The sequence below is a fragment of the Nicotiana tabacum genome, chromosome 11, assembly GCF_000715075.1.
Source record: "Nicotiana tabacum cultivar K326 chromosome 11, ASM71507v2, whole genome shotgun sequence".
Lineage (NCBI taxonomy): Eukaryota > Viridiplantae > Streptophyta > Magnoliopsida > Solanales > Solanaceae > Nicotiana > Nicotiana tabacum.
Genome location: NC_134090.1, coordinates 22,401,421 through 22,417,808, shown reverse-complemented (window position 1 = coordinate 22,417,808; position 16,388 = coordinate 22,401,421). Strand labels below are relative to the sequence as shown.

At 33.4% G+C, this 16,388-nt stretch overlaps 1 protein-coding gene across 1 annotated transcript; it reads right to left on the bottom strand.

The window, feature by feature from the left end:
• Positions 1–7,636: 7,636 nt before the first annotated feature.
• On the bottom strand, positions 7,637–13,690 carry LOC107791889 (putative small nuclear ribonucleoprotein G). Its single transcript, XM_016614035.2, has 4 exons — positions 13,538–13,690; positions 13,396–13,418; positions 8,255–8,376; positions 7,637–7,999 (listed from the first exon to the last, which is right to left on the bottom strand). The coding sequence occupies exons 1-4, from the start codon at positions 13,570–13,572 to the stop codon at positions 7,937–7,939; spliced, it is 243 nt and encodes an 80-aa protein (XP_016469521.1). The 5' UTR covers positions 13,573–13,690; the 3' UTR covers positions 7,637–7,936.
• Positions 13,691–16,388: the final 2,698 nt, after the last annotated feature.

Below are 16,388 nucleotides of genomic sequence, written 5' to 3'. Positions count from 1 at the left end.
TAGGCTAATTAAGACAATAATTTACTGCTCATTTTCATTTTTTCAGTTTGAAATTAAGTATTGCTGAAACATATTCAATTCTATATTTCTTTGTTAATCCATTGATACATCCTCTTAAACTATAACTTAAAATTATTGAACAAGAAATTAAGGAGCAAAGGTAATAAGAGACTGAATTAAGGCTTTCTAAATCTTTAGACTGAAACTGTGAAAGGGTACATTTAATTTGTTCATAGAGATAGAAGCCTAATAGTAATAATTTTTCCCAATAATACGAATAAACAAGAATAAGGTTTTCATAAACAAACTGGAAATTTAACTTAAACACTTGGGCAAATTCAATATAATCCCCTTCTTCAATTTTCATTATCAGCTTTCGTCCCCATGTGAATTTCTTGTTTCATTTTCTCTTCATTTTCCACTGCCAAATCTTGAATCTTATCATCACCTTCATTATCAAATTCTCCGTACTTTCTTTTCCTGCATCACCAGCAAATCACTAGCTTAAACATTGGAAAATAATAGATAAATGATGGTAAAAATCCACGAAAATTACTCCTCTATTTCATTTATATATATGGCCGGCGAAAGAAAGGAAAAAAGTTTAAAGGTACATAGTTTTCAAATATAAAAAAGTGTCATTCTTTTTGTTACAGATTAAAAAGAAAAGAGTAATATATAGAATAGAACAGAAAGAACCGTTAATCTCATGAAAAAAAAATTAAAAAAATTGTACTTAAAACAAGTTAGTGATCGCCTTTCAGGGTTTAAAGGTGTCTCATCAACCAACATTTTCATGTCACCATTTTCCTTGTCATTTTGAGGATTTGGCAAAAGAGGAAGAAAGCCATCTTCACCAAACATCTCATTAGCCAAACATGGATTATCATCAGATTTATCATTAGAGGTTAGTTTCTTAAAGAACTTTTGTTCTTGAGAATCTAACTCTGCTATGAACTCTCTAAAAGAGTACAACTTTTGACTAGCCATACCTTAATTTTCTTGATTCTCACTGGAAGTACTCGTAGTTTATATAGAAAGAAATTTTTATTTTTTATTTTTTTTGGGGGGGGGGGGTGGAGGGGGGTTCTTTGGAGTATGAGGGTATAAGGGGAATTTGCATTTGAAATTTGAAAAAAAATTAAATTTTATTTGTTTTTCGAGAGCAGAGAATAGGTGAGTGGTTAATGAATGGATGATTATCAATTAATAGATGAAGTTAATTATGATTAGCTTAGCAAATTGCTCTTTACTAGTGTTGTGAATATTTTGAAAAAGAACAAATAACCATTTGCTAAGAAAAGCCTATAATATAACATGTATAATAGTGCCAATAATGCGTAATTTTACGTTTTCTTTCGCTTGCTCTACTGTACGAGTCTCATTCTTTCTTATTTAAGATAATTTCAAAAAAGCAAATTACTCAATATTTTTTAAGGTAAAAGCTCATGCATAGTATTTTAGTGGTACACATCAATCAGTAATTTACTAACCATATCTAATTAAAGCACCATAATCTAGTGGTATTGCTAATATCTTCACTTAGAATATTTTAATGAGTAATATTAATAATTAATCATAATATCCAAAAATACGTTGCAGGTGAGAAACAGTGACCTATGGTGAGTCAAACAGTTTTTCATTTGACTATAACTTTTATATATTGTTTAAATATTTTTAATTATAGAAATTATGTAATTATTTTAATATAGTTTCTAATTTTATCAGATTTGTATTTTCTCTTTGTAAACACAACAGAACTGCTGTAATAATACCAGATTTCTTTACACAAGGGAGGATTTTGTGATAGTGCAAATTTTGAATTCAAAATATTTCAGTCAACGTCCAAAATCCTGTCTTAAGAAGTAATAAATTTAATACTAAAGCTAAACAAGTCACTTAACAAATGAAGTAGATAGCCTTTGAGCGTCTTGCATTTATATTTTACATACTAACACCACGCATTTCACTTTAATTACTTGCGAAAACGGATTAATTTCAAAATTTCTGCTTAGATGTTATTGGCCTAAATTACCATTGAGAACCCAGCAAGAAACTTGTGAAAATGTATATTTTTAACCGTTTCAAAAATAATAGCCGATAAAATATATATTTTTTATATGTGTGTATTATATACATATTTTATACACGTTTGACTAGCGAATGCAATTAATTTTAGCCGACCGGCCAATTTTATATTTTGCCCGAGAAACTTCCCATAAAATTAATTTTTTTGCGAGAAAGTCGCGAAGTGCTTCTATATCTCATAAAAGGGCAGAATTTCTAACAAAAACTCTGCATCTCTTGCTTTAAAATTAGCCATTAACATCTTGAGATAACTATTGATTGACGGAAATTCACTTTTTCGTAATAAGAACGTATTAACTCTTGTCCCTCACTTTAATATTTTGGAGGTGGACAAAAAGTTTGGATTAGCCAAAATGGGGAGAAATTCAAAAATAGCCAGATTTACAAGTGGGTCATTCAAAAATAGCCGCAGTTTCAAAAGTAATCGAAATTTAGCCACTTTTCATATAAAGATAAATCTGAACGAAAACACTGTTCAATATCCGAAAAAATACTCCAGTATAATATATTGGAGTTTCAGTATACTTATGTTGGAACTCCAGTATAGTTCCAATATAATATACTGGAGTTCTAGTATAATATACCGGTTCAACAGAATATACTGGAGATTGGTGCTCCAATCTCCAGTATATTATACTGGAACTTTCTGTGTATTGGAGTTCTAACATAATATGCTGGAAGTTCATGAACAGGTGCACCGATCTCCAGTATATTATGCTGGAACTTTTTGTGTTGCAGCAAAATAGTGGCTATTTTTCAATTACTTTGCAAACACTTACTATTTTTGAATGAATAATCCGAAAAGTTAGCTAGTCCATGCTATTTTTACGTTAATTTGGGATGTATGGACCCATTAATGAAATTATAACCAATCAGCCCAATTCTGCCCATTAATGAATGGAATTTTTACCTCCTATAGCAAAGGTTAACACCTTATTTATTTTAAATAAATACCATTTAAAAAAATTATATTCTATAGATACCTTTTAAGGTTTATAGCAAAATATTTAATTTTGGTTACCTCCTAGCCCTAAACCACTAAATACGCTAATCAGTTACACTATTTTCTTTCTCTCACTACTTTGATACATCACATTCTCTTCCCCCATCCCATTAAAATTTCCGATCTCCTCCTCCTTCCACCGGATTTATGCAAAGTATGAAAAATTCAAAAGGTAACCAAACACTTTATTGGTGATATTATGTGCAAGTATGAAAGATTTCAAACAGTTTAGGTCTATGTCTTCTATGAATTTGCCGCCGATAAAGGTTCATGTTGAAGAGAATCAAAAGGGTGGAAATTTTGAAGAGCAATTTTCACAGATGACTCTTGGGATAGTGAAGCAGAAGCATGATGAAGGAGGATTTGTGGATTTATCTTCGCCGCCTGCGACGGCTGTTTTAGTGCCAATAACGGAATGTGTCAATTCCAAATCTTATGCAAATTCCGTGGAATATGAACACTTCAGCATATGAATTGCCATGGAAAAATCAATTCTTTTCTACAAATTTGTTGAAGTCCTAGAGCATCATTCTGCATCAGTTTTAATCAGATACATACACCTGCAAGTGTCGTATTGTGCCCTCATCAAGACTAAACTCTTCCTTTTGCCCAAAGCCGAAACATATATACAGTGAGTCTTGCCTTTGAGTGAATTTTCTAATGGTTGTTGCACATTTTGTTGAGGTCTTGATATATACTTCTCTTGGTAGTCCATCTGATTTATCTTCCCCTGATTCAGTTTCAAATCAACTTCATCAATTCAGAGCAATTCCACGTGACATCCACGCCACAACTTTATCTTTCGCGATGAAGAAGAACATTTCTTTTAATATATTTCAATGTAATTTCAACGTATTACGCTGTAATTTTATGTATTTCATTGTATTCATTGTCTTTTTTTTTAATTGTAATTCAATGTATCTCATTGTATTCCATGTATTTTATTGTATTCTGTCTTTTTTCATTGTATTTCAATATATCCCGTTGTATTCTATATATTTCATCGTATTCACTGTCTCACTATATGCCATGAATGTATTCATAAGTTTATTTTAATTAATATAATTTATGTATTCAGATGTATTATATAATTCCTCTGGAGATTGCTATGTTTATGGGATATTTTTCGGTTGAGGATCTTTTTTATAACTGAAAATACAAAATTTGTGTGTTATAATTGAGTTTGTTGAGTTATATTAGGAGTCTATTATGTTAATTGATTCACTTCCCGTTTTAAAAACAGTGTAATCCCCTATTTCACGTCGTGAATGCAGTCGAATACAATAATTTGTCCAGCTGTAATCCCATGTTTTACTCCATGAATACAGTCGATACACTCGAATACAACAACTGATTAGCTGGACTTCCCTGATTCACGCCTATTTTTACTATTGTTTTCATGAATACAATAGCTTAAATACATCAAATACAACTTATAACCACATAAAAGGTATCTATAATCCGTAATATAGCAAATGGTATCTATAGATAGTTAGTAATTACTACTAAAAGATAGTGCTTTATGAAAATTTCCCTTAATGAATTCATCCCCCATACAACTCGATCAAACTTGGATGGGTTGAATAGATTATACTTATATTGGCTAAATAAAAGAAATTTTTACGTTCCTATACACTATATGAAATTATATTACCCTCCCTACTCAAGTTTTACTATAATTACATATTATATACCCAATTACCATTTATGCACATTTTAAGAGAATTAATGATAATAATTAGTGTCCTAAAATCACTCTAACGTATCTTCCACTCCATCACATTTCTCTCTCCACATCCCACCTCCACCCCCCTCCCCCACGTATCTTGCACTCACCCACGATTTTCTCTTCACAAAATTCAGAATCCCTCCATTAACGCATATTTCCTCTCTTCTTCCATAAGCATTCTAAATATTTACTCTCTTCTTCGAAAAAATCACCTCCATTAATGTTTGTGTTTAGCTTGATTTTCAATGAAGAATAAAATAGCTTCAAAGAACAGCCCTAAAAAAGGCAAAGGAGTCGATATTCCTACATTTGATTTGGGTGTTCTCTTAGAGAATTCATCCAAAAAAAACATTATGTGTTTGAATTGGGTGTTGTTGCAAAGAATTAGAAATTCTCTCTACGTCTCTCTCTATCTCTCAATCCCTAATTTCATTAATGTAAAGCAAAGAAAAAGAGAGCAGCAATTCTACCATTGACCACTATTAAAAAACTTTAAAGCTTTGAATTTGAATTTGGGTTTTGAAAAATCATTATTTGTTTGGATTGGGTGTTGTTCCAAACAATTGGGAATATGGTTTGGAGTTTATATCTCAATTTTGAGGGTATTTTGGTGAAGATTGGACTTGCTTTTGGCCGATTTTCAGATTGAAACTCGAAGAAGAAGAAGAAGAAGAAGAAGAAGAAGAAGAAGAAGAAGAAGAAGAAGAAGAAGAAGAAGAAGAAGAAGAAGAAGAAGAAGAAGAAGAAGACATGATATACATTATATTTACGAAATTGTAGAAAAATTGTATTCTGTTGTTTATATATTTTTCTTTTATTTATTTAACTATGGTATGAAAGTTGAACAACATTGTATTAAAATTATATTTAAGTTGAACAACATTGTATAAAAATTATATTTAAGTTGTATGATATTGTAGTTGTATATAACTGAGTAGAAATAATGTATGAAAATTGTAGGTAAGTTGTATAATATATAATTAGTTGTATGAAATTTGTTTTTACTATGTATAAATCAGATACAAAATATACAAAAGGCATATTGTATAAAATTTGTATTTAAGTTGTATGTTATTGTAGTTGTATTTAACTGGGTAGAAATAATGTGTGAAAGTTGTAGATAAGTTGTAGATAAATTGTATCATATATAATTAGTTGTATAAAATTTGTTTTTACTATATATAAATCAGATACAAAATATACAAAAGACATATTGTATAAAATTTGTATTTAAGTGATATGACATTATAGTTGTATATAACTGGGCAGAAATAATGTGTGAAAAATTATTAAAAACCCCCCAACAACCAATAATATTCTTGGAAAACCCAAGTTCAATGTTAGTTTCATTCTTCCTGAATATCTTCTATTTCTTATCCCACATTTATTTAGAGAAAATCATACACCACTCTCATTATAGTGATGTTAAATTTCTCATACCCATATACTCTTCTGAGCTCCTTTCCTTACTTTTTTGTTTTGATTATTTTTTATTTTTTCTAAATTATTTTTCTATTCTTTTTTACTCAATTACACATATATAGGAGCCATGTGATCCGATCTTTGAAAAGATCAAACTATGATGCGGACCGTACAATAGCTTTAAGCTTCTAGGGATCAATTTTGGTTCCTGATGGCCCCCTTCTATTATTATTTTTTTTTCTATTAATAGATTCATTTTATCTTTGGATATTTTATATTTGAATTACTCTCACATTTGAGGTAGAGGGAATGAGTAGTGATTGGTAAAGATGGATGGAGTGGAAAAGGATGCGATTATGAGAAGTTATTGGAGTGGGAGGCGTCTGGAAGATATAGTTATATTTAGTTTTTCAATTTTGCTACTTCTTAATTTGTTCCAAATCAGCATGGATGATTTAAGGCACTACCGATGATTGGAGAAAAATAAGGAAAGAGAAGAGAAAAAAGAAAAAGGGTGTAACTAAATCCTTTGATTAAAGGCACAAATAATGGATTTGGGAGCCTTTTAAGGTGGATTGTATATATTTTGTAAACAAAACTTGTTTATGCCAGGTAATTAACTAAACATGGATGTTAATGGTAATAAAATTTTAAATAGTGTATATGAATGAAAAAAATCCTAAATAAAACACGTCTTAGTTACTTGTAGAAATGACACCAGGTAGCCACTCTAAAAGACTACTATTTAGGAATTAGCAAATGAGACTAAAAAAATTTAATTTAATTTTTCAGGACAAAAATATCCTGAATTATCCTAAAGTTAACATTTTTAATTAAAAATTTTAAAACAAAATAAATACTAACTAATCTCTAAATAGCATCCGTGAGATTGTATCTATTGGTTTTTCCACCAAGTCGTTTTTGACTTTTCACTTAAAAGCTTTAACCTTTATTTGTTCAAAAACAAATCATAAGTTTAACAAGAGTAATAAAAGCTAATAAAAGCAAAAACTTGATTTGATGACTAAGATACTCACCGCATTAACCATATGATATTAAAACATATAGCCTATTTACCAAGAATTAGTATTACATGAAGCGCTGATAAATAAGATTTTGGTAAAATGGTCACCTTTTTAAGTACGAAACTCTTAAAATGTTGGGTCACTGAACTGGGTAATTCGCTTATCTAGACATAGCACATAATATAAAACTTTAACTGCTGGACAAATAAATCTGCAAAATATAACAAATAAATTGCTCTTTTTTCAGGACTTAACAAACAAATTACTGTCATTTTATGTCATCCCTTTTCCGAAGAATAAGCACGTAATTTCTCCAGTTTGTCAGAAGGTATCTTTCTATTTTTTCGCCCTTCCATTGAGAAATGGTACTAAAAGAGAGCGCATATTTTTATTACTACTGAAAATGGCAGAAAACACCTTTTACCTTAGAGCATTACAAAGGGTAATCATCACATTATGCTCATTTTAATTGGGGGAAAAAATGAAATACAGAAATTACATTTAGTACATAGTGCTCTGTATGAATAGAGAGCATTGACGAACAAGCTTAGACAGAATTTGATTGCCATGTTAACTGTTATCTAGTCAAATACTGAATATCTTGGTACAAATATATGTTCCTTTAAGAGCAGCAGCAGAATCTAGAGCATACACAAAGATACCTTAGAGCTACTGCGCTCTGGCAACTGGTTCCAATGCTTCAATAGTCACCACGCTATTACCGCGAATTACCTGAAAGAGAAATTAAGGACCAGCTTAAGTTCACTTATGGGACATCTATCCTTATGGAGCTTTTCCAGATTTAAGAATAACAGTTAAAACAACAAAATCTCATCAAATTAGAAAAATCAAATGCCGTTCCAAAGGAAATAGGCTTGTTGATTATATATTAACAGTTACATCTGCATAAACAGATGTTAGATCCAAACATCCAGAGGTGAATCGCAAAGAGGAAGGGAGAAAAAGAAAAGGGAATAAGAGACTCACCACCATGCCAATTTCATTCTTCTCATTGCCATTAACTTCAACGGTGTTGTCAATGACCAAATTCATGAACTGATCAAACCCACGAAGAGTGCCGACGACTAAGCGGTTGGCATTCAGCTTGACTGTAAAAGATAAAAAGCATTACTCAAATGTGATAGCAACCTCATAAGGCAATAACTAACAGAGGAATGTAAATTTTAAAAAAACATAAGCAGACCATAAAAGTTGATTCTCACTTTACAGAGAAATTTTAAAAAAGAACTCTGTTCACTTGCACTATTAACAAGCTCTATGTAGGAATGCATGTAAAGTTAATGCAAAAGATGCATTTCCAGCTTCATAAAAATGAGTTATTTATTCAAGCAAAGGGGCATCTATGATTGGACAGAAGTTGCACTTCCAATGGAAAATGTAATTAGTTTTAAGTTTGTATGCATTTCAATGTTGTCTTTTTGGAGCAATATGGCAGTTGTACATGACACGCAAGATGTTAAGGCCATGCTCAACTTCATTCCCTCTTTCCACAGTCAGTACGGACTTGTTTTTATTGTAATTCTCACACCACCAGCAATCTATTGATGCTGGTTTCATATATAACATTACCTTAATTATCAAAAAATATCTAGCAATTTTGCATGGACAAATATAAGCAGTGCAGAAGATAGCAATAGCCAAGCAACTATACTTCATAGTGCAGTTTATCCCGAAACTTAAGAGCCCTAGAAACCACTTAAAAAATATTCTTTATCTTCAAACTAGTGACTAGTTCAATGAACTAACATTAAAATGATCGGACATGCCTTCCAAATGATTGCTTTGTTGCAGTTTACCCGAGTTTCTAGTGAAAATGAATCACGGGAAGTCTGATTCAACATAATAGTTCTGGCCCTCTGCCTCTGGTGAACAGAATTAGACTTCAGAACCAACCAACGGGAGTAGTTGTACCATCAATGATGAGCCATGGCTGAAATCCAATTTCATGACTGGCATACAGGGTTTGAAGCAAAAAGAAACTAAGGTAGAGTATCAGGCGATTTTAAATGGTTTAGCCTGATCCTTCTTTAATTTATTCATTTATATTTGGGATGCTTTTCCTAATAAACTTTTCCTTATCAAATAAAGAAAAAAAGTGATGCCCTTACAAAGAATAAAGTGTATACTTTTCATGTAAGTCATAGAAGAGGGTAACAACTGAACAAGACAGATAGATTTTTTTTTTTTTTCAATTCAAAAAATCTACCCGTCTTGTTCAGTTGTTACCCTCTTCTATGACTTACACGAAAAGTATACACTTTGACAGAAAGCAAAGAAAATGCAAATAAGGAGAACGCCTTATAAGAGAGGATAGGAAATTTTGTCCAACAGATATCAGCTGAGCTAAGACTCAGCAATTTTAATACGGTTCACTTACTCATGAACTACAACCTCCTCCTAGCTTTACAGGGATTGCTTAAATAACTCATGAATTGTCATATTCTTCCCTTTTCCACTTTATTTCTAAGAATAGTAAGAATTTGTTTTCAATGTAAGAGTAGAGCAACATTTCAAAGATAATATTGCCTAATCTAGTAAGGAACCATGACATACAGCACTAGTTCCAGCATGAAATACACGAAGAGCCAAGCTTATCAATACGTGGAAAAGAAAAAAAATGCTCCATGCTTATTGAAGTTATGTATTTTTTTATGACCAAGAAATCTGTTGGGCCAATTCTTAGGACCAATAGTAGCCTTTGGAACTCGAGGATAATAGATATGCCCCTCTACCCTGCTCCACTTAAATACCAGGCTTAGTTCGCGTAGCCCATGCTCAAACCTGTGACCAAAGCCATAAATTTCTTAACCTTTGCCACTTGAACTAAGCCCTGGGTCCAGATGTTATGTATTTTCTACAACCTTGAATAATGGACTTCTCTTTTCTTCCCTGCTTAGCTACACCCAGGGGCGGATGCACGTAGGCCCAAGTGGTGTCACATGACACCGCTTCGTCGAAAAATTTGACTAATTTCGGTTATGGTAGATGATATGCAAAAGCAAAATAAGATATAGTAAAAGTCAAGTGACACCACTTAACAACCTGGTTCTCAGTCCAGTGGTCCAGCCCCCGGTTCCCTTACTGAAGGTCGAGTGTTCGATTCTACATGCCTACATGATTTCTCACTTATTTGTGTTTATTTTTGCTAATTAAAAAGAGAGCTTCAGTTAGCACTTAGCCAAAATTCAAACTGCCGACCTCTGCCACAAAATACAATGAACAAGCTAGTAGAAAAGACACTTCTATGATGATTAAGTAATAAGAATTATTGTATCTATATGTAAACTCCATTATGCAATTTTTGACTGTGTTGGCTTGCTGCTACTATCACCGTCTACAGATTAATTGTGACACCGCTTACGAAAAGTTCTGTGTACGCCCCTGGCTACACCATATAGGGCATTTAGTACAGATGTACTTGCTCCAATTATGCAATATTGCAAGCACAATGCAACTTGACCCAATTAGGAAATACAACATTATCCAACTTTTGAATGACGGTAAGAAGCACCTCCAAGAATGCAGGTTCAAGAATGTGTGTTGTATGTTAAAGATAGAGTAGTATGACAAAGAATTTTTGACCCAAGAGTGAAATATGAAATCAAAGGTGTACTAAGGAGTCCAAAATATCTCCATGCACTTTGGCTTTACAATGAAATCATGATTTTGCTGAAGCAACCACAAAACATTGAGTGAAGAACCGTGATAACTATCATGAACAACCAAGTGTTATAAATGGCGCTCGCTACAGTGCTAAAAGCGTGTAGCGATGCGATGCGAGGCAGTGTCGCCATTCCTGGTCTGTTGCGTTGCGATGAAGAAAAGCGAGCACCTATGCCTTTGTAGCGAGAGGCGCTGCGATGCGAGAAGCGATTCGAGGCGTCGCTATTTGAATATAACGCAAGAAAAGGCATATGTTTATTACTAAAAGTCTAAAACAACAAATTAGGGCTTGGGTTAAAACACTTCTCATGATACGAGCAGCGACCTTCTTCTCCAGTTCTCCTTCGACAAAATTAAGGCTTAGGTTCACATCTTCTTCTTCTTCCATCGTCAGCCATCAGCGACCAGGTATGTTTCTTTCTTTTCTTTTCTTCTTCTTCTCCTTTCTTCTTCTACTTTCTTCTTCTTCTACTTTCTTCTTCATCACTGGTCTTCTTTTTTCTTTTTCTTCTTCTTTCTTCTTTCTTCTTTCTTCTTTCTTCTTTCTTCTTTCTTCTTTCTTCTTTCTTTGATGTTTTTCTTCTTCTTTCAGCTCTATTTTCTATTTTTCTTCTCTTTCAGCCCAGCTCTGTTTTTCTTTCTTCCATCATCTCTTTCAGCTCTGTTTTTCTTCTTCTTTCTTTGCTTTGTTGTTCTTCTTCTTTCTTTCTTTCTTTGCTCTATTTTTGGGTTCTTTGCTCTGTTTCTTCCATCATCTCTTTCAGCTCTGGTTTTTCAGAGCAGAGGCTGTATTTTTATTTTTTTTTATGCTCTATTTTTCAAAATCAAGCAAAAGCAGTCAGGCAGTAGCTTTAATTTTTTTTTTGATGCTCTGTTTTTCAAAATTGAGTAGAAGCAGTCAGGCAGTAGCTTTAATTTTTTCTTTTGTTGCTCTATTTTTCAAAATCGAGCAGAGGCAGTAGCTTTAGTTTATTTGTTGCTCTGTTTTTTCAATTATAGATTTATAGTCTTATAGAGTAGAATTAATTGAACATTGACTTGATAATTTTTTTCCATAAAACAGCGTTGAAATGGCGTCATCCGATAGTAATTAACGAAATGATATAGCTTGGAATTATGCTATACAAGGCTCATCAAGATCCGCAATTACATGTGTGTTTTTAGTTAGATGTATATAATATTTTATGTTTTTGTATAAATTGTCGCTTCACATCAAAAAGGCGCGCAGTTCGCCTCAGTGAAGCGGGCCCTCGTCATTATTTGTCGCCGCACGCTATCCAGAACACTGGAACGACCTTAAGAGGATAATAATAAATCGAAATTTCCAAGCATAAACAACTAAAAAAGCTAACATCAGTTCTAGGATGTGTATGAACTACGAAGTCTGCCTTTGGGCTTGAAATGAGACTGATTCTCTCAAAATCTAGGTTTTACTGACTATGTCATATAGGTCTAAAGTTTGTGTAGCCAACTTGAATTGATCTGACAATGTATCTAATTAAAAAGAAAAAGGAAAAAGGAAACATAGCAAAGTATGTTTCCAATTAAAGCGAGTACGGTTGTGGTTCAACCACGATATTCAAAATCAAACCCAATGTATATTTTGTTTCAGAGGAAATTCTTGAGAACACTATGCAGCTGCCTTAACACGCTAAATCGGCATCTCTAGTCAATGCCGATTAGTTCAATATTTATCAGCTAAGTCATGCATGATTGCAGACTATAATCACACACATTGGATTCATCCTTGGCCTACATATATTTCTGAGAGGATGATTTATCATCATGTCTCGTCCACAGATGACATAGAGTGTCTATTTTGAATAATGTCTGACAAAAGATAATGACCCGCGCATTAAAAAGGGTTTTGACAGCCCGCGTTTCTTATAGCAGGTAAAAGTAACACAAGTTATCGACACACTGAAATAGCAGGTAAAATTAATACTCCCTCCGTTTCAATTTATGTGAACCCATTTGACTGGGCACGAAGTTTAAGAAAAGAGAGAATGACTTTTGATCTTGTGGTGTAAAATGAGGCACATATATTTTGTGTGGCTATAAATCATTGTGTAAAAGTAAATTGTTTCCAAATAAGGAAAGGGGTCATTCTTTTAGGCATGGACTAAAAAGGAAATAGGTTCACATAAATTGAAACGGAGGGAGTATAAGCTATCCACACTGAAACATCATAGGTTTACAAACGCATAGGTGTATGCAAATGTTGGCATATCACTTGAATTGAGGAATTAAAGCAGCATAAACAAAATATAATAAGAATATGTATCAATCGCGTAAGCATTGCGTAAACCCTAGAGGGGTAATCTACTAAAGGCCTGACCTAAACTCCTAACAAAAATACTTAAAACCCTAAATAAACTGCAGCAAGAACAAAGTAACTATCCAAATAAAGTAGTACGTAAGAACATAAAGCATTAGTAACTTACTTTGAAGTTGCTTGTCCATATACCTGTGGAAAGCAAACAAAACGCAAAATATTTAAACGAATAAGAAATCTCCATATTTACATAGGAAGAAAAACAAGGATAGGAAAATGAGAAGCTAAGGTCCATGAGAGAAAAAACCTACTTTTTGAGATCCGGAGGTTGACCCGACCTGCTCATCCTTTCAACCCTTGTCTTCTACTCTTCGCTCACTGCTTGAGGAGATGGAGAATGCAAGAATTTTGTTTTTCTGAGTCCCGGTTGAATTGTTTTTCAACTCTCAATCCCGCTTTTTATTCTGTGACCTTTATTTTAGAAAAACCCAAGCCCATTCGGACTATAAACCAGGCCTAATTTTACGAGTCTAGCTCTGAATTCAATTGTGACAAAAATGATCCCTTATATTTGTGAAAATAGCATGGGCTAGCCAGTTTACGGACTGATAATAGAAAAATAACCAGCATTTACAAAATTAAAAAATAATCACTATTTTACGTGGAGATAAAATATGGAACAAAAATACCCTAGCTGTAACACGGAAAGTTCCAGAATAATATGCTAGGTTATAGATATCTTATGTATAAACTTCCAACATATTATGTCGGAATTCCAGGATTTGCAATCTCTTATGTAAAAAATTCGAAATTCGGCTTATTATAATGGAACTTTTTCGGAGTTCTAAAGGTTTTTATATTCATATTTTATCTTTACATGAAAAGTGGCTAAATTTTAATTATTTTTGAAACTATGGGTATTTTTTAATTACCAATTGTAAATCTGGCTATTTCTAAAAAAATCCATTATATTTGGGTATGTGTGTTTAAATAATCTCTTAAATATACTCTTCTACGATGTTGATCACTTACATTTGTTAAAAATGAGTACTTTTGATCTCCATCAACTATGTCACGACCCAATTTTCCACTATAGGTCGTGATGGCGCTCAACGTTACCGTTAGGCAGGCCAACGGTGAACTATCAATTCAGTGATTCATTTTATTATTTTTAAAGTCATAAGTCTTATTGAGTAGAGGATGCAAAGCGTTTAAATCATGAATACTTATAATATTAGTAAGATATAAACTAAAAGATAATAATATCAAGCTAAACTGTCACGACCCAAAATTCACTAATGGTCGTGATGGCGCCGGACACCATTGTCAGGCAAGCCGACAACAAATAACTAGTAACTTTTCGTTTTAAATATTTCTGAAATCACTCCTTTTATACGTTTAAACAATACATAATAAATTCCACTCAATAAATAATGAAACATTTAACAATTTTAAATTTCTTAATAAACCTATAGATATCCCAAAACCTGGTGTCATAAGTGCATGAGCATTTACTAGGGAATGAAATAAAATACAGTAACTGTCCGGAATACAAGTGGACAGAAATGAAAATACAATATGATACTCTGAAGGAGACTCTGCTGGTTGCGGGTCGTCTCGATAAATGTAGCTCACCTAAGTCTCTGTATCAACCATGTCGCTATGCCACTAATCCACTAGCCACATATGAACCTATGCAACAAAAATGCACAGCAAGTGTAGTATGAGTACGAAAACAACGTGTACCCAATGAGTATCCCGTCTAATCTCGAAGAAGTAGAGACGAGAGGTCGACTTTGACACTTACTAGTGGTCCAATAATAATATATATTTAATGCGAGTAATCGTGGATTTATTAAGAATGGCAGTAATTTCAAATAAGCCACAAACAGGTAAAAGTTCCTTTTTGTATCAAGAATCCTCCGGATTCATAATCTATTTATTTTCAATTATCCCAAGTGGGGGAGAGCAAATATCAATATCAATAAATCTCAAGGCAAGCAATACAAGCATGCGCAAATCATGCCGAGGACGTATGGCCCGATCCAACAATATTTAAACTGTGCACTGCCAGAGGGTCGAATTGCGCGAACCATAGATATTTAATCTACCGAGGCGTTCGGCCCGTTCCGAAATTAAACACATATAAACAGTCAATCAAGAAGTCAACAGAGAACAATTATCCAAAGAAAAGCCAATTCTCTTTTAACAGTTTTATAAAAATGAAGTTTAATCCTTTTAGAAATTCATTTACCAATTCGAAAGGATTTAAGCAATTCATCTGTCAATAAGGTTACAAATATTCCAAGTATAGCATGTTTTTGGATCCTAGACTATCCGGACTTAAACATAATAGTAGCTACGCACGGACTCTCGTCACCTCGTGCGTACGTAGCCCCCACAAATAGGAGCACATAACCAATTATTTCACATATGGGGACAATTCCCTCTTACAAGGTTAGAAAGGAGACTCACCAAGCTCCGAAGCTTATATTCTGATTCAAGAACGTACTCAAACATCCAATTCGGAGCCGAACGATCCAAAACTATTCAAATAGGGTAAGAACCAGTCAGTACATGCTCAAAAGTTCATATTCTAATTGTTAAACCAATTTTCCAACCCTAAATGCAAAGTTCCTAATATTCATCCCTGGGCCCACGTGCCCAGATTCTAGAAATTTTTGAAGAAAATTGTTATCCATAACCTAAGGATCAAGAATATATGATTTTTACTCCATTCCCTAACAAATTTCGTGGTTAAATCTTGTTTTTACCAAATTCTAGGTTTTTCATCTAAACCCCTTGATTTTCCCTAATTTTCACATGTTAATCTATCCATAATCTATGTATTTAACTTATGATGTGTAGAAATTACTTACCTCTTTGATGATAATGGAATCTCTTCTCAAATGCTCTAAAAAATCGCCTAAGGCCAAGTGGGAAATGAAGGAAGTGGGCTAAGTCTCGGGATAAAAAGCCCTGAGTTCCAGTCGGAGATGTCGCATTTGCGATAATTGCATCGCAAATGCGAAGTCTAGCCCACCCTGCCCTGGTCGCATTTGCGACAAGATTCTTCGCAAATGCGAAGGTGACAGCCTCACAAAATCGATCCTTCGTTCGCAAATGCGAACTTTCCCCTAGAAGCACAGGCTCGCAAATGCG